The sequence below is a fragment of the Papio anubis genome, chromosome 17, assembly GCF_008728515.1.
Source record: "Papio anubis isolate 15944 chromosome 17, Panubis1.0, whole genome shotgun sequence".
NCBI classification, from domain to species: Eukaryota; Metazoa; Chordata; class Mammalia; order Primates; family Cercopithecidae; genus Papio; species Papio anubis.
This window is the reverse complement of record NC_044992.1, coordinates 42,237,519-42,264,349: the sequence shown is the minus strand read 5'-3', so window position 1 is coordinate 42,264,349 and position 26,831 is coordinate 42,237,519. Positions and strand designations below refer to the sequence as shown.

General features: G+C 46.8%; 1 protein-coding gene across 2 annotated transcripts in view; it reads left to right on the top strand.

Annotated features, from left to right (window-relative positions):
• Positions 1-1,544: 1,544 nt before the first annotated feature.
• The window catches only part of ACSF2 (acyl-CoA synthetase family member 2), a 49,812-nt gene continuing 24,525 nt past the window's right edge, over positions 1,545-26,831 (top strand). The window contains exon 1 of one of the 2 annotated variants that reach the window (XM_009190222.4): positions 1,545-1,636. In XM_009190222.4, coding sequence (XP_009188486.1) covers positions 1,560-1,636 — 77 coding nt within the window. In that variant the 5' untranslated portion in view covers positions 1,545-1,559. Of the gene's footprint in view, positions 1,637-1,754; positions 1,982-26,831 lie in introns of those variants that run through there. The other variant, XM_009190221.4, reaches the window with a different exon arrangement.

Here is a 26,831-nt window from a genome sequence, read left to right as displayed (position 1 = left end):
GACTTGCCCAAAGCCACAAAGAGACTACCGGCAGAGCTTTGGCCTATGTTTAAGAGGCTGAACCTCTTTAGGATTCAGTTTCTTCATCCATAAAAACAAAGACACATACCAAGGCATGCCTGTTCCTTGCAGGGTGTTTGTGAGGGTCAGAGAAAATGTCCTTGAAGAGCCTGGCATGTACAAGATACCCTGAAACTGGTGGCTATGATGCCACGGCCTGTGCACCTAGGAAGAGTCAGGAAAGCCCAGTGTCTTGAAAAGCCGAGGCTGGAGCAAAGTTCAAGGAGGAACTCACTTCTCTCCTGCTGAGGACTGACCCTCAAACTAGCCAGGAGAGTGGAAGGACCTACAAGATCAGTACCTACCCCTCACTTCATAGGCCAAGAGAGGGACAATGGTTTACCCAGGGTCACCAAGCAAGCTAGAGGCTGAGCCTGCCAGTCAGGGCTGGGACCCCAGACTTGTGAATGCCCCAGCCCTCCACATTCCCTGGTCCACTATCAAAGAGTTAGTCTAATTAGGAAGGCACACCCTTGCAGGCCCAGCCTCCTGTGATCTCTTTGTTCCTCTGTCTCTTCCTGCCCCAACCCCACAGAAACTGAAGTGTGTGGACCCTCCCTAGGAACCGGGGTTCCAGGGAGGATTTGAGGTCATGCTCAAGATCATAAAGAGGCTCAGCGTGGACTCCTTCTCATGACCAAAATGGAGCCAGAGTTCCCAGATAAGGGCAAACGTCACCTCAGGCCAGGCTCCACTCTCAGCCACCCCTTCTGCCTGGCAGAGTTCACTTCATCTCCTCCTGTCAGGAGAGGGGAGGTCACACTGCTAGGGCCTTTGCCTCGTTCTTCTCCAGCTCCTTCTCTAGAGGAAGAGTCATGGCTAGCCCGAGGCAGTGTGGACCTGGAACAGGCATAAACTGTGCTACTCTTTGGTGCCCAGTGCCACCTTTCCTAGCCAGGAGCAGAGCAGGATTATCACCTTCTGTGTCCCGAAGCTCGCCCGTGTCTTAGTACCCCAACCACCCCTGGAACTCAGGAACCCTAAGGAGGGGCATAGGGTTGCTTTCCATTCACGCCTAGGGCAGCACAGGGAACTGTGCCACAGGCCCCAAGACAGGCAGATGGAGGATGAAATACACAGGTCCCAGTCCCTGAGGCCACCTTACAGTGCCCGGCCCCCAACCCTGTGAAGAAGGTCAAGGCAGAGGCGGCAGAGGAGGGATGGGAGGATGCCTCGTGTGAGATGGGGTACAACTGGTGTCCCTTCTGAAGCTGACATCTGGCCTCAGCTAGGACTCTGGCGCCAGCGGGCTCGCAGGGGGCTCACCCGTGACACCCTTTGTCCCGGCTGTCTCCCCACCCCTGCGGGCCCTCTGCTCCAGCTGGCATGCCTCAAGGGCGCTTCGCGCCTGCTCCTTTGGCCCCTGGCTTGCAAGCAGCGGGGCCAGCACGTGACCCGAGCGCTAAAGGGGGCAGGGGATGGACGGATCTTGACCTTGCCATCTGGCCCCTCTGGAAAATCAACAAACGTTTGCGCCTCTAACATCCAGGCCCCTGAGAATGGTCGCGAGGAAGATCTGTCTCGGACTGCAGCTGGGGCCTTCGGATCCAGAGGAAACCAGGGCTATTCTTCGAGGGTAGGAGGGGGAGGGTCGCGGGGTCCGCGGGGAAGGTGGCCCCGCGCGAAGTCGCCACCGCCGCTCCTCGCCCCGCCCCGCCCCGCCGGCCGAGACCGAGTCCGCCGCACCCCATAGGCAGAGGCCACCCTCCCCGCCTCCCCGCCTGCTCCGCGCCCGCCCCGCCCCGGCTCACTTTAAAAGTTTACTCTGGCCGGGACGCTGGGCGATGCGAGCCACTGCAGCCTACGTCGGGATGCTGCGCCTGGGGAGAATGTGCGCCGGGAGCCCGGGGGTGCTGGGGGCCCGGGCAGCCCTCTCTCGGAGTTGGCAGGAAGCGAGGTTGCAGGCTGTCCGCTTCCTCAGGTACTGACCCCCCGCGGGAAGAGAGGGGGCGGGGCAGTTCCCTGGGAGAGGAACTTGGAGGTCCTGCCGAGCTTCGGAAGCCCCACCTCTGGACGAGTGCACCGGGGGGAAGGTACCCGCCCCTCACCCGCCCCCTACGAGCACCTAGGCAATAGGAAAAGCTGGCTTGGCCTGGTGGACTTGGCAGGGGGCTTTGGTTGGTGGCTGCAGGGACTTCGAGTTCTGGTCCAAGACTCTCGATTCTTTCTCCTTTATGGGCACAGAGGGCAAGGAGTGTGGGCTTTAAGGAGAATATTCCGATGGGGAGGGGCCAGGGCCAAGGCCTGGGCTGTACGCCCAGGCCACTGCCTCTGAGTTGGAACCCCTGCATGGGCAAACTTGGGGATCAGCCCCATTCTCCCCGACCCAGGCCACTAAACTTAGCAGTCTCCTCTCTCCTCATCAGCTGCTCACTAACATGGCTTTTATTCTTTGCTGCCTGCTCCTGGGCCTATTTTCTTCTGTCCTCAGTGCAAGGGGTGGGATGGAAACTGGCAGAGGATTTCAGTTCCCGGTAGTTTCACTGCCTCTGTAGCAGCACAGTAAGTAAAGCTGCCTTCCGGCGTGACCAGTCCCTGGGAGGACCCCGTGAGATGGCAAATGTGAAAGTGCTTGAGTCACAGAGAGCAGGCTGCCACCAATGCTATCAGTGCTGTTAGCTTCAGCAGCACCACTGGGGAGCCCTGTGCACCACTGAGCCTGTCCTACCGCTCAACTAGGCCAGATACTAAGTCAGTGGTCAGGACACCACTTTCAACAACATCAGATGGGGTGTGGGTCTGGACGTGGAAAAAGGAGAAGTCAGAACAAAGCTGTGTCTCAGAGAACTAGATTTGTTTTTGTTTTTAAAAAGGCTAAGCAGGAAGAGTTGGAGGGACATGCAGACTCCTTTTTCGCTGGAACTCCGAGATCACAGTTTTTGAACTTGCTGATTCCTGAATGCTAGAAAGCATGCAACGCCTTAACATCACTCTGCCTAATTTGCTGAGAAAACTAAGTGGATCAAGGCTGGTCAGTAGATGGGACTGAGATGAGGACAGTGGGGTCCTCTTCCCAGTGACCCTGGGAAGTCACTCACTACTTCCCAGGGTCTCCCTAGACAAGTTCAGCCCTCCCCTGACCCCCTAGTCTCTTAAGCCTCTCCTCTGGACTCATGGGTGCCCCCTCAGGCTGGGAGGACTCTAAGGAAAGTTACTCCCCAACGTGTGCATATTTTATCATACTAAATCAGACCAAAGGGGAGTCTCTCAGCCTACTCTGGCTCAGGAGGCTGCCTAATACAAAACAAACAAAGTAATAAATAAACAAATAATAAATCAGGCCACATGGCAACATTCCTGACCTTTGACTTTTTTGTCTATAAACAAAATAGGTCACTTACCTGCTACAGCCCTGGGGCCTCTGAGAGCACCAAGCTTCAGAGAAATTCTTATTGCTGTGTCAGGAGGAGACTCGTTTATCCAGAGAGATGATTTTCTGAGTGTTTGGCCTACCTCCTTTCTGCCCCTTCCACTCCCTTGTGCTTGCACCCTTATTGGCTAACTGTGGTGGTTTTACCTGATTTCTCTCCTACTTTCCACTTCAGAAGCCTCAGAGCTCAGGCTGGGCATGGTGGTTTATGCCTGTAATCTCAGCACTTTGAAAAGCAGAGGTGGTGGCCGGGCGCGGTGGCTCAAGCCTGTAATCCCAGCACTTTGGGAGGCCGAGACGGGCGGATCACGAGGTCAGGAGATCGAGACCATCCTGGCTAACACGGTGAAACCCTGTCTCTACTAAAAATACAAGAAAATTAGCCGGGCGAGGTGGCGGGCGCCTGTAGTCCCAGCTACTCAGGAGGCTGAGGCAGGAGAATGGCGTGAACCCGGGGGGGCGGAGCTTGCAGTGAGCCGAGATCGCGCCACTGCACTCCAGCCTGGGGCACAGAGCAAGACTCCGTCTCAAAAAAAAAAAAAAAAAAAAAAAAAAAAGAAAAGCAGAGGTGGTAGGATCACTTGAGCCCAGGAGTTCAAGGCTGCATTGAGCCATGATCATGCCACTGCACTCTAGCCTGGGCGGCAGAGCAAAACCTAGACTCAAAAAATAAAAATAAAGGCTGCGTGGGTGGCTCATGCCTGTAATCCCAGCACTTTGGGAGGCCCAGGCGGGCGGGTCACTTGAAGTCAGGAGACCGGTTTGGCCAACATGGTAAAACCCCGTTTCTACTAAAAATACAAAAATCAGCCAGGCGTGGCCTGTAATACCAGCTACTAGGGTGTCTGAGGCAAGAGAATTGCTCCAACCTGGGAGGCGGCGATTGCAGTGAGCCAAGACTGCACCACTGCACTCCAGCCTGGGTGACAGAGCGAGACTCCATGTCAAAAAAATAAAAAGTAAATAAAATAAAGGCCAATCATGGTGGCTTAGGCCTGTAATCTCAGCACTTTGGGAGGCTAAGGTGGGTGGATCACTCGAGGTCAGGAGTTAGACCAGCCTGGCCAACATGGAGAAACCCCGTCTCTACTAAAAATACAAAATTGGCTGGGCACGGTGGCACATGCCTGTAATCCCAGCTACTAGGGAGGCTGAGGCAGGAGAATCACTTGAACTTGGGAGGCGGAGGTTGCAGTGGGCTGAGATCATGCCATTGCACTCCAGCCTGGGCAACAAGAGCGAAACTCCGTCTCAAAAAAAAAAAAAAAAAAAAAGCCAGACCTGGTGGTGCATGCCTGTAATCCCAGCTACTTGGGAGGCTGAGGCAAGAGAATCGCTTGAACCTGGGAAGTGGAGGTTGCACCACTGCACTCCAGTCTGGGTGACAGAGAAAGACTTCGTCTCAAAAAATTAAAAATAAAATAAAAATAAAAAAAGAAGCCTCAGGGCTGAAACCATCAGCAAACATTCCTGAGAACAGATTCTGTGTCAAGTGCCTAGCACGTGCTATGGATATAGAGGCCACAAAACTCAGTCCTCACCCTGCCAGGAACTTGCAGCCTCGTGGGAGGAGAAATAAATCAAGTTGAGCACAATTTAGTGTTGCAAGTGCCATGGTGAGGAACGCACTTGGACTTTTGTCCTCTGTTTTCTCCAATCTGCTCACACACAGCCTGCTTTCCTGATGCCCAACACCCAGCCTACTACTTATCAGATCCTGGTTTTGCCTGATAGAAAAGAGCAAGGACTTTGAAGTTATACTGTCCTGGATGACAGCCCTGGCTCCTCTCCCTGTTGGTTGTATGACCTCGGGCATGTTACCTACCCTCTGAACTGGTTAGCTCATCACTCTTACTACCTACTTGATGTGTTGTTGGGCCAATGAACAGAAAAAGCTTGCTCTTCTTCTCAGCCTTTCCTTTAAGGCAGGGCTGGTCCCTGGAAACCCTTGCTGGTGCCTGGGTGGGAATTCTGACTGATTTGAAAGTAGGAGAGGATCCCCTCCTTGGTGGCCTCTTTCTGGAACCCAATTATTTCTCCTTTCTGGAACCCAATTATTTCAATTATTTCATCTGATTACCAAGATGGTGACTTCCGCCCAGCTACATGTCTAGTCCTTGGGTCTGCTGGACGTCCTCCTCTCCATTTGAGGCAGAGCTGTCCAGAGTCTTTTTCTTTTCTTTCTTTCTTTCTTTTTTTTTTTTTTTTTTTTTCTTGAGGTGGAATCTCGCTCTTATTGCCCCAGGCTGGAGTGCAATGGCGTGATCTTAGGTCACTGTAACTTCCACCTCCTGGGTTCAAGCAATTATCCTGCCTCATCCTCCCAGGTAGCTGGGATTACAGGTGTACACCACCTGCCCAGCTACTTTTGTATTTTTAGTAGAGATTGTATTTTTAGGAGTTTCACCATGTTGGTCAGACTGGTCTCAAACTCCTGACCTCAAATAATCCACCTGCCTCAGCCTCCCAAAGTGCTGGGATTACAGGTGTGAGCCCCCGCGCCCAGCCCAGAGTCTTTCTCCCCAGAAGGAAAGAAAAAGGCGTCCTTTGCTTTCCAGAACTCCTCACGACCAACTCCTTCCCCCTGTCCACATGCCTCCTTTCCCAAGGAAGGTGGATGGCTTAGTCTGGGGCTTCAGTGAACCTCCAAGGAAGGAATTCAAGGAGAAACCTGGACTGAGCAGCCTTCCTCCAGACCTCTCCTAAAGCTGGCCTGGGGCTGTCTATGAGGCAGCTGCATTCAGGGTGTTGGGAGCACTCAGAGCTGGGAAGACAGAGGGATCAGTGGCTAAAGCCTCTCAGAATTGGGTGTGGTGCTCAGAGCTGGGGATCCAGTGACTTGGGGCTGATGGTAGGGACAGAGGAGTAAGTGGGCTTTGTGGACCACTCTCCATGGGGATGGCTATGATCATATAAGACCGTAGACCTAAGGCAAAAAACCGAGGCAAAAGTAATATAAGTAGAGAGTTTATTTGGGGCAAGTTTTCAGACTGCAACCCAGGAGCATAGACTCAAGTTGCCCTGAATATCTGCTCCGATGAGCAGCAGTTACAAGTGGGTTTTTAAAAGAAAAGAAGGCTGGGCGCAGTGGCTCACGCCTGTAATCCTGGCACTTTGGGAGGCCGAGGCGGGCAGATCACAAGGTCAGGAGTTCGAGACCAGCCTGGCCAATATGGTGAAACCCTGTCTCTACTAAAAATACAAAAATTAGCTGGGTGTGGTGGCGGGTGCCTGTAGTTTCAGCTACTCGGGAGGCTGAGGCAGGAGAATCACTTGAACCCGGGAAGAGAAGGTTGCAGTGAGCCGAGATCGCACCACTGCACTCCAGCCTGGACGACAGAGTGAGACTCTGTCTCTAAATAAATACATAAATAAATGAAAAGAAGAGACAGTTCCTAAGTGATTTACCAAGAATGTACATTAAAATGATTTAAGCTATTGATTTGTTATACCTTGTTCTTTGTATCACAAATTTTGTAAACCTGAAAGTAATGGGTGAAGCAGTTAGTTAGGAGCAAAATGCCTTTAAACAATTTTCCCTGGGAAAGGGGGAGCATGACTGAAGTCCCACACTCAGGTCTCTCTGAGCTTGATACATTTTGCGTACATCACATAGCTCAGACAGCTGCTGAGCTATTTTTCTGTTCTTGTGACCAACGATTTACACACACATGGAAAACTACAAAATGCTGTTTCTATATGAGTGCCTTGTGTTAAGCCTGGAAGTGTTTTGGGTGGTAACCATAAATAGGTACAAGAAATAGACTCTTCCCATAATTTCCAAAACATGATTTACGAATGATTTTGTGACGATATCCCTATGCATTCCACTGGGGATCCTCCAGTCTAAATGTAACAGTAGAAAATAACTATGAACTTGGCTGTTAGAATCAGTGAATGGTACACATCTGTTTTAGTTACCCTCCTCTACCTTGAATGCTGTACATTCGCTGCAGTCTACTGTGAAGCATGTAAAGGTAATAAAAAGATGAATGAGTTTGTTTTCACGGACAGAGTTATTTTTCTAGAAGGAGTCTACAGGGGAAGACCATAGACACACTGATTCAATGCAGAAAGTTTGCAGTACCATTAAAGATGTCAATCAAAGCAGGAGGAATCTGGTTTGTGGAAATAGGAGGCGGGAGACTTCCCAAAGAGCCTGGGGTTAGAGCCTGATTCCTGAAAGGATAGGTCTGCAACTTGAAGCCTTTGTACTTCCGTGAAATCTCACTTGTGCTTCAATCGTTATGAACGATCATAGCGCACTATAATCTCAAACTTCTGCGCTCAAGCGATCCTCCCATCCCAGCCTCCCAAGTAGCTAGGACTGCAGGCGAGTGCCACCATACCCAGATCATTTTTAAACTTTTTGTAGAGATGGGGTTATGAAGTGTTGCCCAGGTTGGTCTCAAACCCCTGCCTCAAGCCATGCTCCTGCCTTGGCCTCAAGTGCTGGGATTATAGAGGTGAGCTGCTGATCCCGGCCTCTATTTTACTTCAATCTACAGATGAAACTTTGGATCCAGGCAGATCTTGATTCAAATGAACCACTTTCTAGCTGAGTAGTTTTTTTTACTTAAGCTGAGCTTGACTTTTTTTTTTCTTTCTCTTTTTAGTGGAGACAAGATCTCGCTCTGTCATCTAGGCTGAGTGCAGTGGCACGATTACAGCTCACTACAGCCTCAAACTCTTGAGTGATCCTCCTATCTCAGCCTCCCCAGTAGCTGGGACTTCAGACCTGCATCACTACGCCCAGCTAATTTTTGAATTTTTTTGTAGAGATGTTGTTTTGCCATGTTGCCCAGGCTGGTCTTGAACTCCTGAGCTCAAGTTACCTGCCTGCCTCAGCCTCCCAAAGTGCTGGGATGACAGGCATGAGCCACCATGCCTGGCCTTGACTTTTCTTATGTATAAATAGTGTGTTGTCAGGGTTAAATGAGGTCCCATAAGAAAATGCTTAACACACAGTTTGATGCCAAGGACATGTTCAACCCATCGCATGGGTCAGTGAGCAACCTGTCCTAGGGGTGAGCTATTTTACAGGAATGCTTGTGTAATGATAGCTTGGTCCATTCTTACAGTGACCCCAAGGCCCACAGTATAGTAACTGTGTCTGGGGAGTAGGAGGGAGAAGGTTCCCGCAGGGGAAACTGCCTAAGCAAAGGTGGGGCTGCTGGAGATGGGTGGACAGGCCTGAGCTTATGCTGAGGATGGAAATAAAACTGGTCATACATTCAACAGGCCAACATGCAGGCTGTAATTTCATCTTCTAGGTTGGCCTTGCCATGGGAGTGTCCTAATAATGAAGGGTAGGAACAATTCTGCCAGTGCCTCTCCCTTTAGAACTAACAGGTTGTATTTCTAGCTTACAAATCATGCTTTCTAAACCTCAGCGGCATGCATGTATTCCTCCATGTGGGAGTTAGTTGACAGGAGAGCAAATCCCAACCCTTCCTCTCCTAACTTAGTGTGGCTTTAGGCAAGTTACTCAATCTCTGCAGACCTTAGTTTGTTTGTAAAATAGGCTGTTTGGACAAGATGTGCTCTACCTTTCGGAGAACATTCTGTGATTCCTAAATGGTCTGGAGTTTGAGCCTGATCCCTAAAACCAATAAGGCTGTGATTTGAAGTATACAGCCTTCATATGTGTGTGAAATTTCACTTGGTCTCTTATGAACTCTGAGTATGCAGCCTTCTTAACCTTCTGACATTCTGTAATTCTGTCGTCCCTGTTCAAAGAGAAGCATCAAGTTTTGTTTTATACACACACACACACACACACACACACACACACATTTAAATATGTTTTTCTTTTTATTTTTCTTTTTGAGATGGAGTCTCCCACTATCACCAGGCTGGAGTACAGTGGCACTATCTGGGCTCACTGCAACCTCTGCCTCCTGGATTCAGCAATTCTGCCTCAGCCTCCCAAGTAGTTGGGATTACAGGCACCCGCCACCATGCCCTGCTAATTTTTTGCATTTTTAGTAGAGACAGGGTTTCACTATGTTGGCCAGGCTGGCCTCAAACTCCTGACCTCATGATCCGCCTGCCTTGGCCTCCTAAAATCCTGGGATTGCTGGACTCAAACAATCCTCCTTCCTCAGCCTCCTGAGTAGCTGGGATTACACACAAACCACCATGTGCACCCGGCTACCTCAAAGGTTTTCTTCCTAGAAAACTAAGATCTAGCCTTGTATGTATTTTAGTAATCCTATCAAGGGAAAAGTGTCTTGACTCAGCCCCCATCCCTGACTCCTGGGCACTCCTCTCCTGGGGTCTTTGTCCAACTATTCCAAAAAAAACCCTGCAGCGTGGATGCCTCCTGACTCCAAGTATTTCAGGCTACTCTGTTGCCTGAGCTGGAGTGCAGTGGCGTGATCACGGCTTACTGCAGCCTTGACCTCCCAGTCTCAGGTGATGTGCCCACCTCTGCCTCCCAAATAGCCGGGATTACAGGTGTGCACCACCATGCCTGGCTAAATGTTTTGTATTTTGTTTTGGTAGAGACGGATTTCCACTTTGTTGCCCCAGTTGGTCTCAAACTTCTGGGCTCCAGCGATCCTCCCGCCTCAGCCTCCCAAAGTGCTGGGATTACAGGTGTGACCCACCGCACTGGCCCTTCTATGTTTTCTTGAGAGAGTTTTCTGAACCCAGATTATCACTTCTTATGTATTTTCTGTATGTACTTACAGACACCAGTGGTTCCATTCAAGATGCTGAAAATGGGCCAGGCACAGTGGTTCACACCTATAACTCAGCACTTTGGGAGGCTGAGGTGAGAGGATCACTTGAGCCCAGAAGTTTGAGACCAGCCTGGGCAACATAGGGAGACCCCATCTCTACAGCTAATACTTTTTACAAATTAGTTGGGTGTGGTGGCATGCGCCTGTGGTTCCAGCTTCCTGGGAGGCTGAGGCAGGAGGATCGCTTGAGCCCAGGAGGTCAAGGCTGTAGTGAGCCGTGATCATGCCACCACACTCTAGCCTGGGTGACAGAGTGACAGCATGTCTCAAATAATAATAATAATAATAACAACAAAACAAGATGCTGAGAATAGAAGCTTCCACCAATATAGAGTATCTTGTTCAAAATCATTACTGGGCTGGGTATGGTAGCTCATGCCCATAATCCCAGCACTTTGGGAGGCCGAGGCGGGTGGATCACCTCAGGTCAGGAGTTCAAGACCAGCCTGACCAACATGATGAAAACCCATCTCTACTAAAAATACAAAATTAGCTGGGCGTGGTGGTGTACACCTGTAGTCCTCGCTACTCAGGAGGCTGAGGCAGGAGAATCTCTTGAACCTAGCGGGTGGAGGTTGCAGTAAGCCAAGATAGCACCACTTCACGCCAGCCTGGGCGAAAGAGCCAAACTCCATCTCAAAAAGAAAAAAAAAAAAAAAATTTTTTTTTACTGTAGCCCTTACTACTCTTTGTAGTCATTTGTAGTTTGTTCTTTGTAGTCGGTGTTTTTCGTAGGTCACATAACAGGGAGGTTATGTTGAGTGGTAGAAAGGTCATGGGGCTTTATGGTATAATTACATACAGTAAACCGCACAGATCTTTTTTTTTTTCTTTTTTTATTCTTTTCTTTTCTTTTTTTTTTTTCTTAAGACGGAGTTTCACTCTTGTTGCCCAGGCTGGAGTGCAGTGGAGCTGCACAGATCTTAAGCGTACAGTTTGATGAATTTGAACAAATATATCTACCTATTGCTCAATATCCCAAGATACAGAATTTGTTCATTACTCCCAAACAGGGCTGTTCAGTAGAAATATCATGTGAGCCACATATGTAATTTTACAGTTTTCCTTCTTTAAAAAGTGAAGAGAAATAGGAAATATTAATTTTACTTATTTTATTTATTTTTAAATTTTTTTATAGAGATGAGGTCTCACTATGTTGCCCAGGCTGGTCTTGAGCTCCTAGATTCAAGCGATCTTCCCATCTCAGTCTCCTAAAGTGCTAGGATTACAGGTGTGAGCCACCATGCCTGGCCGGATACATTAATTTTAATGATATACACTTTTTAGCCTAGTGCAGCCAAAATTATTTCAACATGTAATCAACCTTTGAAAATTACTAATGAGATATTTTACATTTTTTTCATAAAGTCTTCCAAGTCGAATGTGTATTTAATGCATACAACACAGCTTAATTCAGACTAACCACATTTAAAGTGCCCCATAGCCACATGTGACTAGGGCTACCATATAGACCATGCTGTTCTAGAAATTTCTCTTGTACCCCTTTCCGATCAATTCCTTTCCCCAGCCAGAGACAACTGCTGCTCTGATTTGTCTCCATGGATTAATTTTGTCTGTTCTTGAATTCTAGAGTATGTATTCTACATACTTTTGGGTCTGGCTTTTTTTTTTTTTTTTTTTAAGACGGAGTTTCGCTCTTGTTGCCCAGGCTGGAGTGCAATGGCTCAATCTTGGCTCACCACAACCTCCGCCTCCCAGGTTCAAGCGATTCTCCTGCCTCAGCCTCCCGATTAGCTGGAATTACAGGCATGTGCCACCACACTTGGCTTATTCTGGATTTTTGTAGAGATGGGGTTTCTCCGTGTTGGTCAAGCTGGTCTTGAACTCCCAACCTCAGGTGATTTGCCTGCCTCAGCCTCCCAAAGTGCTGGGATTACAGGCATGAGCCACCGCACCCGGCCTGTGGCTGGCTTTTTTTGCTCAGAAGCCAAGAAGTGCTTTTGAGAGGAACAGCTCATTAACCTTGACAAAAACTCACAAAAGTGAGTTTTATATACTAAATAGCTCAATGTTTCAGAGTTCTGTATGTATTCTAGCTAGTACTATTCCTTTGTCAGACATATGGCTTACAAATATTTTTTCCCACTTTGTAGCTGTTTTTCATCCTCAGAAGGGTCTTTTGCAGAGCAATTTTTTTTTTTTTTTAATTTTTTGAGAAAGGCCTCACTCTGTCACCCCAGCTGGAGCACAGTGGTACAACCACGGCTCAGTGCAGCCTCAACCTCCCAGGCTCAAGTGATCCTCCTGCCTCAGCCTTCCAAGTAGCTGGGAATATGGGTACACGCCACAAAGCCCAGCTAATTTTAAAATTTTTTCATAGAGATGGGATTGCACTGTGTTGCCTAGACTGGTCTCCAACTTCTGTGCTCAAGTGATTTTCCCACCTCAGTCTACCAAAGTGCTGAGATTACTTTGCAGATGTGAGCCACTACGCCCAGAACACAGAGCAACTTTAAAAAAATGTTTATAAAGTCTATTTTATAAAGTCTAGTTTAGTGAGTTTTTTTTTTTTAGGTGGGGTCTCATTATGTTGCCCAGGCTGGTCTCCAACTCATGGGTTCAAGCAATTCTCCTGCCTCAGCCTCCCAAGTAGCTGGGACTACAGGTGCATGCCACTGCACCCAGCTCTCAGTGAGTTTTTTTGTTTGTTTTTAATGGATCATGCTTTTGGTGTTAAGTCTAATAACTTTTTGCCTAGCTCTAGATCCAGAAGATTTTATAAATGTTTTAAGTTTTACATTTTACACTTAAGTCTGTGATTCATTTTATTTTTACTTATATAGAGTGTGAGACTTAGTCAAAGTTAGTTTTTGTTGCTGTTGTTGTTGTTTTCCTGTGACAGAGTTTCACTCTTGTTGCCCAGGCTGGAGTGCAATGGTGCAATCTCGGATCACCGCAACCTCCACCTCCCGATTTCAAGTAAATTTTCCTGCCTCAGCCTCCTGAGTAGCTGGGATTACAGGCGTGTGCCACCCCACCCAGCTATTTTTTGTATTTTTAGTAGAGATAGGGTTTCACCGTGTTGGCGAGGCTGGTCTCGAACTCCTGACCTAAGGTGATCCACCCGCCTCGGCCTCCCAAAGTGCTGGGATTACAGGTGTGAGCCACCATGCCCAGCCAGTTCTTTTTTTTTTTTCCTGAGGCTCTTGTGCTTTTAATGGCCAGCATGCATTAAAATGGCCATCAATTAAGAAAATGACCATTTAGTAGTGCTCTTTTGGGGATTTTGTTTGTCACAACAGCACCTTCATCTTGAACAATAGTTGCACATTGTAACTAGTATAAATATATCACCTATTTATTCAGGTACATAAAAATTATAATTTTATTTCAGGATAAAACAACTATTACAGGTTCAGACTCAGCAGTTCAGGGTTGTCCCTCCTGCACAAGCATTGGCCATCTCTACTCCCATATCAACGACCACTGGAAGGTCAACCACTAGCCTAGTGTCTGTGCAAATTAGGGAAAGGAGCCCCCCAGGAGGATGCAGCCCCATGGCACGTGGCTTGGCGAGTGGCACATGGACTAGAAGAGTGAGATCATAAAACTTTGGGTGGTGTGCAAGGGAGATGGGAAGGGAGAGCCTGCCTTTCAACTGCCATGAGCTAGGAGATACATTGGACAAATGAGCTAGAACACAAGAGTGAATGTGTTGAATGAGGACTGAGGCTTTGCTATGAGTACAGCATGTGAATGTCATGGACAGATCAGGGCTCTTGCTTATTGCATAAATGTTGGTCTTGGCTGGGCACAGTGGCTTATGCCTGTAATCGCTGCACTTTAGGAGGCTGGAGTGGGAGGGTTGCTCGAGGCCAGGAGTTTGAGACCAGCCTGGGCAACACAGCAAGACCCTGTCTCTACAAAATACATAAATAAATAAAAAACCCAGCTAAGCATGTGACTCCTGCCTGTAGTCCTAGCTACAGGAGGCTGAGACAGGATGATCACTTGAGCCTAGAAGTTTCAGGCTGCAATGGGTCATAATCATGCCATTGCACTCCAGCCTGGGCAATAGAGCGAGACCCTGTCTTAAAAAAAAAAAGTTGTTCTTGGCCGGGCGCGGTGGCTCAAGCCTGTAATCCCAGCACTTTGGGAGGCCGAGACGGGCGGATCACGAGGTCAGGAGATCGAGACCATCCTGGCTAACACGGTGAAACCCCGTCTCTACTATAAAATACAAAAAACTAGCCGGGCGAGGTGGCGGGCGCCTGTGGTCCCAGCTACTCGGGAGGCTGAGGCAGGAGAATGGCGTGAACCCGGGAGGCGGAGCTTGCAGTGAGCTGAGATCCGGCCACCGCACTCCAGCCTGGGCGACAGAGCCAGACTCAGTCTCAAAAAAAAAAAAAAAAAAAAAAGTTGTTCTTGACCTTGACCCTTTACATGACAGGTGCCGTGGGTCTCCCACCCATGCCAGGAAGTTGCTTCATCTTTTGGATGTTGTAGACAGCCCTCTTAGGAGATCATCAAGTCCCTTGTATTTTCCCTCTTAAAACTTTCCTGTGGAAAAAAAATTGAAACACAATTGCATGGAAAAATAACAAACACCTGTGTGGCTGACACAGACTAAAAATTTAACCTTTCTTGTTTTCAGAAAATTATAAATGAAATAAAACACTACAGATCAAGTTGAAGTCCCTTTTCTGTCCCTCCTCTAGCCAACCCCCAGCAGAGAGCCACCATCATAAATTTAATATATGTTGTGCTGAAGCACATTTTATACTTTTAGCACGTCTCTGAGTCCATAAGTAGTACAGTTGCCCTCTAGTATCTATGGGGGGTTGGTTGCAGGACCTCCCTTGTATACCAAAATCCTTGGATGCTCAAGCCTGTGGTATAAAATGGTGTCGTATTTTCATATAACCTATGTGCATCCTCCCATGTACTTTAGATAATCTCTAGACTACTTACAATACCTAATACAGTATCTACACATCACTTCATTTGTGTGGATTCATTATAGTACTTAGTGAGTAGCAAGTTCAAGATCTAAGTTATTAGTTTTACCAGCTGTATAGCAGTCCATCCTATGACTATATCTCTAGCAGTGAAATTGCTGTGCTGAAGAGTTGACATTTTCAGCTTTTTTAGGTATTGCCCTGGCGAGATTGTGCTACTGTGACCACCAACAGCAACCAAGTTTTGCTATTTTCCCACATCCTTGCAAATATTTAGTATTGCTGGACTGTAAAGTATCTGCTGCTGGGCTCAGTGGCATGACCCTGTAGTCCTAACTACTTTGGAAGCTGAGGTGGAAGGATTACTTGAGGCCAGGAGTTAGAGGCCAGCCTGGGCAGCATAGACACTGTTGCTAAGGAAAAGAGTTTGCCACTCTGGTGGGGGTGAAAGAGTATCTCACTGTGGTTTTAATTTATACTTCCCTAATTACCAGTGAGATTGGGCATCTTTTAAAATATATATTGGTAATGACTTCTGTGTCTATTCTGTTCCTATTCATCGCCCATTTATTGTGTGAGATTATTTGTCCTTATTGATTTGTGTTTTTTAAAACACAGGCTAAATATTAATCCTTTGTCTCTTATATATAAAATGAAATTTATAAATCTAGGCCGTTGCTTGTCTTTTAGCCTTGTTGATGATGTAAGTTTCTCTGTGGACCTAGGGACCAGCCTCCTATTGGGGGTAAGGAGCAGAGGCCAGTCCATGGCTTGGAACAAAACAGGATATTGCTTTAAATTTCATTTTGAAAGCTTCACTGGTGGCTAGCTAGTATGGCACCCTCTCCAGGAAGCAGGGAGTGGCCTCAGCGTGGGGACTATTCCTGCAGTTCTCTGGGCCCCTCAGAAATCAAGGTTCTGAGTCCTTCATCCTCCCTCCCCAGTGGCTTCTGAAGAGGCCTTTCCTAGGGCCTGAGGCGATTCCATCCCCCAGCAGGGGCAGGGTCCACCTGTAAACCTCTGGCCTGGGTTCCAAGAACCTCTACCCGGAAGGTAATATGTAACAGGAGGCAAAACAAACAGCTTCTCCTCTTATATTCTCCATGGCAGACCTGTTTGCCCAGGCATTTGCAATCCTCCCTGTCAACTGTGGCTCCCTCAGAGCCCAGCTCTGCCTGTGGTCTCTAATGACCGTGTCAGAACTGTGCAATCCTTTGTGCCCACAGTGACCTCTAGCCCCTGACTTTAGTTGCCGCCCCTGAGTGTCACAGAATGCCACAGCTATTTCACCTGCATTGCCCTGAACCAGCTGGCTCATGTTTTCTGTCCAGTTCCTGCTGGTAGGCAAGGCTGGGCTGGGCAGGGCTGACGCTGGGGCAGAAGGCTTTCCAGGTGGGTCCGACCAGGTGGCTGCACAGGTAGGGTGCAGAGCCACTGTGGGTTGCTGCCAGGAGAGGTGAGCTGACTCACAGGAGCAGAACAATGAGAGAAGAGGCAGCAAAGAAAAAGAATCAGACACCACAAGGAGATCATGGAAAAGTCAGTGTGCGCTCAAGGACTGCTAAGTGAGAGGCCTAGTGAGGGAAGCTGCTGAAGGCGCCATCCCGGGAGGGGCTCCCCATGGGCCAGAGGCACTCAGAGGGCTCCCCATCAGCCTGCAGGGCCCCAGGGCAGGACATGGATGGGCTGAGGAGTAAAGAGCAGTACTCTTGGAAAGGGGTCCAGATTTGCCACCCATGAGGGTCAGAACCTTAAGAAAATGAACTCCTTGTTGGGCATGGTGGCTCAAGCCTGTAATCCCAGCACTTTGGGAGGCCGAGACAGGCGGATCACGAGGTCAGGAGATCGAGACCATCCTGGCTAACCCGGTGAAACCCCATCTCTACTAAAAAATACAAAAAACTAGCCAGGCAAGGTGGCGGGCGCCTGTAGTCCCAGCTGCTCGGGAGGCTGAGGCAGGAGAATGGTGTAAACCCAGGAGGCAGAGTTTGCAGTGAGCTGAGATCCGGCCACTGCACTCCAGCCTGGGTGACAGAGCGAGACTCCGTCTCAAAAAGAAAAAAAAAAAGAAAATGAACTCCTTGCTTCTTCATTCTTAAAAAGAAATAGTCTGAGAGTAATGTGAGAATCATATGAGACACCCAGGCTGTGTGGTGGCACGATGTCGACCCACTGCAGCCTCGATCTCCCCGGGCTCAGGTGATACTCCCACCTCAGCCTTCCCAGTAGCTGGGACCACAGGTGTGCATGACCACACCCAGCTAAATTTTTTTTGGTACTTTTTGTAGGGATGGGGTTTCACCATGTTGCCCAGGCTGGTCTCAAACTCCTAGGCTCAAGGGATCCGCCCACCTTGGCATCCCAAAGTGGTGAGATTACAGGCGTGAGCCACCACGCCTGGCCTGGCGGTCCTTTTTAAGTCACAGGGCTCTAAAAAGATTCATTTTGTACTGCATTGGGGTCTTGAAAGCCAGACAGTCCTGGGTTTGAATCTCAGGTTGGCTGTTTACATGCTCTGTGACTTTGGGTGAGGCGCTGCATTTCTCAGAGCCTCATTCCCTCATCTGTAAAATGGGTATGGTATCTTGGTCAGGGAGTGGTTAGGAAGATCATAGGAGATCAGGCATGCAGGGTCTTTAGAAAAGAGCTGGCATGAGGACACAGCAATAAACATCAGCTCACATTTTTCCAAAATGTGCTTTATCACCCACAGTATGTTAGACATTTTCCATGTCATTAAATATGGTGTCTTCATTTTTAAAAAAATATTTATTTATTTATTTATTTATTTATTTATTTATTTATTTATTTATTTTGAGAAAGGATCTTACTCTGTCTCCCAGGCTGGAATGCATGGCACAATCATGGCTTACTGCAGCCTTGAACTTGTGGGCTCAAGCAATTGTCCCGCCTTAGCCTCCCAAGTAGCTGGGACACAGGCACACACCACCATGCCCAGCTAATTAAAAATACTTTTTTTGGCTGGGCGCGGTGGCTCACACCTGTAATCCCAGCGCTTTGGGAGGCCCAGACGGGTGGATCACCTGAGGTCAGGAGTTCAAGACCAGCCTGGCCAATATGGTGAAAGCCCATTTCTATTAAAAATACAAAAATTAGCCAGGCATGGTGGTGCACGCCTGAAGTCCCAGCTGTTTGGGAGGCTGAGGCAGAAGAATTGCTTGAACCCTGGAGGTGGAGGTTGCAGTGAGCTGAGATTGTACCACTGCACTCCAGCCTGGGTAACGAGAGTGAAACTCCATCCCAAAAAACAAAACAAAACAAAACTTTTTTTTTTTTTTTGATAGAGACAGGGTCTGCCCTATTGCCCAGGCTGACCTCAAACTCCTGGAATCAAACGATCCTCCCGCCTTGGCGTCCCAAAGTGCTGGGATTACAGCCATGAGCCACTACACCTGGCCTTTTAGTTTAGTTTTGTTTTAGAGACAAGATCTTTCTCTGTCACTCAGGCTGGCATGCAGTGACACATTCATGGCTCTCTGCTGCCTAGACCTACTAGGCTCAAGCCAACCTCCTGCCTCAGCCTCCTGAGTAGCTGGGACCACAGGTGCACACCACCACACCTGGCTAATTTTTAATTTTTTTGTAGAGACGGGATCTCAATATGTTGCTCAGGCTGGCCTGAGCTCCTGAATTCAAGCGATTTTCCTGGCTTGGCATCCCAAAGTGCTGGGATTATAGGTGGTGAGCCATTTTGCCTGACCATGTATTCATTTTTTAATGGCATAGTGTTGCATTGTGTATGCTCTCTGACTTAGTTATCTAATCTCTTACTCATAGGAATAGTTTTTTTTTCCCCCAGTTCTTTGTTAAGCAGCAATTAATGTCTCTATTCATACTTTTAGGCATTTTTTAGTTTAGTTTTTTTTTTTTTTTTGAGACGGAGTCTCGCTCTGTTCCCAGACTGGAGTGCAGTGGCGCTATCTTGGCTCACTGCAACCTCTGCCTCCTGGGTTCAAGCAATTCTCGTGCCTCAGCCTCCCACATAGCTGGGACTACAGGTGCATGCCACCGTGCCCGGCTAATTTTTGTATTTTTAGTACAGACAGGGTTTCACCATGTTGGCCAGGATGGTCTCGATCTCATGACCTCGTGATCAGTCCGCCTCAGCCTCCCAAAGTGCTGGGATTACAGGCGTGAGTCAGTGCGTCTGGCCAGGTTTTTTTTGTTTTGTTTGTGGTTGTTGTTTTTTAGAATAGAGCCCTAAAATTAGAATTGCCAGGAGGCCAAACAGCTTCTCCCCTTAGATTCTCCCTGGCAGACCTGTTTGAAAAGGTATGCATTTTCCAAATGTTAATAGATATTACCAAATCAGAAGGAATCCAGATTTATAGATTTTGAAGCTAATACAGTTTGGGATGCCCTGTTTCTCAACAAGAAAAAAAACTCTTAAGTATCAGATTTTGTGCAAACTGAAGACTGATTTAGAATAAGAAAAGAATTTGCTACCAGTTGCTGCGAGCTTGAAGATTCTGTTTTGAGCTCTGTTTAAGCAGTTTGTCAGAAATGCTGACAGATAAATGCTTCTTGATTTGCAGCCAGCCTTCCCTCTCCAATTTCCAGGCACGCCCAGCACTGGGGTGGTAGGTGGGGGCCAGGCGGGGCGGGGGCATGCTGAAGTGTAAGTTTCTTAGGCTTCCTGCCTTTGTACTTACCATCTTCTAAAAATCTTATACCAATTTACATTCTGGTATATTTCTCCACATCCTTGCCAACATTCCATATAATCAATAACTTGTTTTTATGTTGAAATTCATAGCCATTTTATTAATCTTCTCTACTTGGGAAGTTTTATTTAGGCCCTATTGAATGCAGCATGATAATTTAGTGATCTAGCTTATCCAAAATAACCTCTCCCACTGATTGCATAAAGCCAGCAAGAACATGAACCTACTTGGGTTACAAGGATGAACTCTTATTTAGCTGCAACTGCTTTCTAGTACTGTCTGTGAATACTCTTTGACAAAAGTGCCTATCGTGGAAATTTGAAATTAAACATAGACTCCTCTAGAAAGACAGCAATCTTTGGTTTGGGTAGAGGATTACTGATTTGTTCTATTTTCTCTTCTTGTAATGTTTCATTTATTACAGTATCAGACAGGTTGAATTATTTTATATCTATATATAATTTTTGGAATAGCAGCTTTTTGGCCCCAGTGGTATAATAATTTAGATAAATGATCAAAAGGAATTAAGTTTGAAATATCAGCCACTGGCTGGGCACGGTGGCTCACACCTGTAATCCCAGCACTTTTGGAGGCCAAGATGGGCGGATCCCTTGAGGTCAGGAGTTTAAGACTAGCCTGGCCAACATGGCAAAACCCCATCTCTACTGAAAATACAAAAAAATTAGCCGGGCGTGGTGGTGCATGCTTGTAGTCCCAGCTACTCTGGAGGCTGAGGCAGAAGAATTGTTTGAACCAGGGAGGTGGAAGTTGCAGTGAGCTGAGATCCCGCCACTGCACTCCAGCCTGGTGATAGTGCGAGACTCTGGCTCAAAAAAAAAAAAAAAAAAAAGAAGAAGAAGAAATATCAGCCGCTAAATGATCAGAGACTAGATATCTTCCCCAGCCCCTGACTTTCTCTCTCTCTCCACACACACACACACACTTGCCACCATTTGAAAATAAGTTGTAGGCATCATAAAATCCATATTTTTCATCTTTGCTTATCTCCTGGGGAACAAATGCCTCATGGTTATCTTTCCTTGGTCTGTGATGTGGGCACCTCTTCCTATGCTTACTGGCCATTTGTCTTCCATCTTCTGTGACTTTGTGGCAGATTTGGTCATTATTATCTTCTGTGTGTGTCACTTGGTCTGTTTTAGTGGAAAAATGTTAGCAATTAGATAATGTGGCTTTTTTTTTTTAAGAGACTGGGGCTCACTCTGTTGCCCAGGCTGGAGTGCTGTGGCATGATCATAGCTCACTGCGACCTTTAAGTCCTGGGCTCAAGTTATCCTCCTGCCTCAGCCTCCTGAATAGTTGAGACCACAGGTGCACGCCACTACCCCTGGCTAATTTTTAATTTTTTTTTAATAGAGACAGGATCTTACTGCATTGCCCAGGCTGGTCTTGAACTCCTGGACTCAGCGATTCCTCCTGCCTGGCCCTCCCAAAGTGTTGAGATTATAGGCATGAGCTACCATGCCTGACTTACATGAGGTTGTCAATTAACCTTTTTAGCAGCATCTTGGACCAGTTGCTTAACTTTTTCATCTCAATGTTCTCCATCTTTAAAACAGGAATAAAAGTCCTTATCTCCCACAGATTGCTGGGACAATTTGCCTCGAAAACCTGTATGATTGCATTACAGAGGAGATACTCAGTGTTCTTTTTCTCTTCTGTTCAGATACCCTGCAGATTTACCCATCTCTGCCTTCCCCTCTGACAGTGCTTATCTTTTTCATAAAGCAGAATCATTACATTCCCAACTTGTCATCAAAAGTGTCTACAGGCTGGGCATGGTGGCTCGCGTCTGTAATCCCAACACTTTGGGAGGCCAAGGCAGGAAGATTGCTTGAGCTCAGCAGGTCAAGACGAGCCTGGGCAACATAGGGAGACATTCTGACTCTACAAAAAAAATTTTTTTTTGATCATCTAGGTCTGCTGGTACATGTCTGTTGTCCCAGCTACTCAGGAGACTGGGATAGGAGGATCGCTTGAAATTAGGAGGTCAAGGCTGCAGTGAACTATGATCATGCCACTGCACTCTAGCCTATGCTTCAGAGCAAGACCTCATCTCTTAAAAAAAAAAAAAAAAAAAATTGTAAACCTGCCCTTTGGATCTTGCTGGAGCCTTGCATTCAGTAAGCCATATTCTAAATGAGCAACTCTGTGTCATCAGCTGCTCTGTGCTCCTGAACCTGTAGAACATGCATCCACATCTGAAACAGGTTGGCAGGGCTAACAGTCACATTCTACCATGACTGTCCAGAAAACACATCCTCAGGAAGGAAAAGCCCACGACATTCAACATTAGGACTGTTTATTTTCTTGAGTAATTTCTAAGACAGAGATCATGAACAGATGTGTTTTCTTGCTTGCCCAGTTTTATTAATGTATATATTTTGCACAGACGTGCTATATGCTGCTTTTATTTTTCTGACAGAATGTTAAATGGGTACTGTAATGTTGCTAAATGTAGTTTATTAATTATGACTATATTGGCAGTAGTTTAAGCCCTAGAAGGTTTTTTTTTAAACTTCATGTTGAAATATATGACAGATTCAGAAAAGTACACTTTTTTTTTTTTTTTTTTTTGAGACAATCTTGGCTCACTGCAATCTCCGCCTCCCGGGTTCAAGTGATTCTCCTGCCTCAGCCTCCTGAGTAGCTGGGATTACAGGCACGTGCCACCATGCCTGGTTGCTTTTTGTATTTTTAGTAGAGAGGGGTTTCACCATGTTGGTCAGGCTGATCTCGAACTCCTGACCTCAAGTGACCCACCCACCTCGGCCTCCCAAAGCCACCACACCCAGCCAGAAAAGTACACATATTTTAAGGCCCACTTGATCCACTTTTGATAAACTGAACACACCTATGTAACCAGCACTCAAATCAAGACACAGAACATGACCAGAAACCAGGAGTTCCCTCGTGACCTCTTTAAGTCACTGACCCTCACCAACTGACCACTCACCTGACTTCTAACAGCATATATTAGTTTTGCCTATTTTGTACATATAAATGGAATTAGACAGTACACCTTTTAAAATCTGGCTTCTTTCACTGAACATTATTTTTATGAGATTCATTCAGATCACTGGGCATAATCATAGTTCCTTTGCTTTCATTACTGCATAATTACAAATAAGTCACCACTTATTGATCTATTCCATTGCTGATGGACATTTAGGTATTTTGAATATTGGAAATGATACAAATAACCTAGTACCTGTCTTTTGGTGAGCACATGTTTGATTTCTATTGGATATATACCTAGGAGTAGACATTATTTTTTAAGTGTACATTCAATGGCTTATGGTATATTCATAGATATGTGTAACCATCACTATGGTCAATTTTAGAACATTTTCATCACCTCACAGAGTTACCCTATGCCCTTGTAGCTATTATCTCTCTGTCTTCCCATCCCTCCCAGCCCTAAGCAACCACTTAATCTGTTTTCTGTCTCTATAGAATTACCTATTCTGGACATTTCATATATATGGAGTCACACTGTCTTGTATGATCAAAATAAGGATGGCCAGGCATGGTGGCTCCCTCTTGCAATCCCAGCACTTTGGGAGGTTGACACAGGTAGATCACTTGAGCTCAGGAGTTCAAGAACAGCCTGGGCAACATGGCGAAACCCAGTCTCTACCAAAAGTACAAAAATTAGCCAGATATGATGGTGCATGCTTAGAGTCCCAGCTACTCGGCAGAGTTGGGACAGGAGGATCTCTTGGGACCCAGAGACAGAGGTTGTAGTGAGCCGAGATCATGCCACTGCACTCCAGCCTGGGCCACAGAGTGAGACTCTGTCTCAATAATGAAATGATCAAAGTATGATTTCACGAGTCACACAGTTTATTGCCATACAAAGAGATTTTTTTTTTCTTTTTTTGTTCACAGTGCTTAAAGCGGGGAGAATAAGAAAACAAATCTCACAGGGAATACACTCAATAGAGGAGCTCCCTTAGCCATATAGTGAGTGAGTTCCAGTCTGTTAGAGTCCAGTTATTAAAGTCTAACTGCCCGCTTAGGATGAAAGCAAGCCTCTGTGGAAAGTAGTCTAACTGAAGCTTGAGGCATACGTTTATAGGAGAGATTCTCAGCTAGATGGCTTGACCATGCTAGAGGGTGTACCGGAGTTGGGTGAAGCTTTGGAAATTAGCTTAAAGGCTAATAGAGTGTGGCCTTAGCTCAGCCTGAGCTTTCACTCTTCCGAGAAGCTCTCAGACAGAGTGTAGCCATGCCACAGCCCAAGGTCTCAAAGTGTCTGTCAAACTCTTGGGTTTATATGTACAGTCCGGCGTTGCTTAACAATGGGAACACATTCTGAGAAATACGTCAGATGATTTTGTTGTTGTGCAAACATCATCAAGTGCACTTACACAAACCTAGATGGTAGAGCCTATTACACACCTAGGCTATGTGGTAGAGCCTGTTGCTCCCAGGCTGCAAACCTGTACAAATTGTCACTGTCCTAAAGACTGTAGGCAGTTGTAACACAGGGGTAAGTATTCATGTATCTGAACATATCTAAACATAGAAAAGGTATAGTCAAAATACGGTATTACAATATAATCTTATGGGACTGCTGTCATATATGCCATCCATCATAAGCCAAAATGTCATTTTGCAGTGCATGACTATATTTTAGAGTCCAGTAGTTGAGGTCAGTAGCTCACACATGGGGTCTGATAAGTTGTGATGGTGTCACATTCTCAAGGGGAGAGGAGTACACTCTATGTTCTTGTCACAGCAAAACATGTCACTCCCATAGCAAATGTCAACATAAATAACAAACAGAAAAAAATTCTTCAAGTATAATGAGTTTAATTGGGAATAAGCATTGCAATGAGGAATATGCACACCACAGTAAACTATGGGCATATTCATGGGGGTAAAGGAAGACAAGGATTTTTAAAGGTAAAATGAGGGTTACATATGTTGTCTTGAAACAATTATCCTCGGCTACGAGGATCAAAAACAAGGGCGGCATCTGTCCAGGGCTGGACAGGTAGTAGCTGGTCAAATGTCTTCACAGAAGTATTTTTTGTGTGTGTAAGATTGAGGTGGCCTTTGTGCAAGGTTGCGGTTTTGGCAAAGTCTCTTATGATATCTTTTGTTATCAGGTAGTCATGCACCAGAACCCTCCCTGCATGTTCTTACCTGGCTCCATTTTGTCAAGGTTTGACACAAGTGACTCCATTTTGATTCTAGCAACTTTTTCACAAACTATGTATGTATTTGGAATTATTTCAAAGTTGCATAACATATACAATATGTAGTTTTGTTGTTGTTGTTTTGAAGACGGAATCTCGCTCTGTCACCCAGGCTGGAGTGCAGCGGTGCGATCTGGGCTTACTGCAACTTCCGCCTCCTGGGTTCAAGCAGTTCTCCTGCCTCAGCATCCCGAGTAGCTGGGATTACAGGCGCCCACCACAAAGGCTGGCTAATTTTTGTATTTTTAGTAGAGACAGGGTTTCTTCATGTTGCCCAGGGTGTTCTCCAACTCCTGAGCTCAGGCAATCTGCCTGCCTCAGCCTCCCAAAGTGCTAGGATTACAGGCATGAGCCACCACGCCCGGCCCAATATGTAGTCTTTTGTTACTGGCTTCTTTCACTTATAAATGTTTTCAAGGTTCCACCATGTTGTAACATGTATCAGTACTTCATTTCCTTTTTAAAAATTGCTTTATTGTAGTAAAATGCATGTAACATACAATATACCATCTTAACCATTGAAGTTTGCAGTTTAGTGGCATTAAGTACAGTACACTCACACTTTTGTGCAAACATCAGCACCACCCACCTCCAGAACTTGTTCATCTTTCCCAACTGAAATTCTGTACCCGTTAAACGATAAGTTCCCATTGCCCCCTCCCCAGCCCCCAGCAAGCACCATTCTACTCCTAGACAGCTTTTCCCTTCAGTTTCTTTCCTCTTTCACTTAATAAATGAGAGGGTCCATTGCTGACAAATGGGATTGCTTCTCTAAGTGGAGGCCTTCTTGCATATATGCAATTGAGTGTATCCTAAAAAAGGGTAACAGAAAATGTGGTTGTAAAAAGACAAGAGGTGGAGACACAAACTGGCCGAGGGTTTTTATATTGGGTGTCCTATCCATAGGTCACAGCAGCCCCACCACAGATCTGCCTGATTCTTTGGCATCAAGACGTTGATCCAGCCGGGCGCGCTGGCTCAAGCCTGTAATCCCAGCACTTTGAGGCCGAGACGGCGGATCACAAGGTCAGGAGATCGAGACCATCCTGGCTGGGTCATCACAGTGAAACCCCCGCTCTACTAAAAAATACAAAAACTAGCCGGGCCAGGGTGGCGGCTCTTGCGGGTCCCAGCTACTCGGGAGGCTGAGGTGGAGAACGGCGCAAACCGGCGGAGCTTGCAGTGAGCTGAGATCCGCCACTGCACTTCCAGCCTGGGCGACAGAGCCAGACTCCAGTCTCAAAAAAAAAAAAAAAGACGTTGATCCAGCTCACACCTGTAATCCCAGCACACTGGGAGGCCGAGGCAGGTGGATCACTTGAGGTCAAGAGTTTGAGACCAGCCTGGCCAACATGAAACCCCATCTCTACCAAAAAATACAAAAATTGGCCAGGTGTGGTGGCACATACTTCTAATCCCAGCTACTTAGGAGGCTGAGGTGGGAGAGTTGCTTGAACCCAGGAGGCAGAAGCTGCAGTGAGCCAAGATCATGCCACTGTACTCTAGCCTGGGAGATAGGGTGACACCCTGTCTCAAAAAAAAAAAAAAAAAAAAAAAAGTGATCCTGCAAGCCATTTCCATGTTGTGGATTTACTGGCAGGTTTCAGAGGGCTCCTGCTGTCACTGTCAGCATAGCTTCTCATAATACTACCAACACTTAATGTCCTTAATGAGTTCATCCACGGTGAGGACTCTGTTTAGGGTCCTGTATGTGCCTTCCACATTCCCTTCCTGTGCCATCATAGTCCTGGCAATGAACTTCAGGTTTTAAATCCATGAGCTTGGATCTGAGTCTCCAGTCTGCCAAGCCTGATGTTCCATACCCA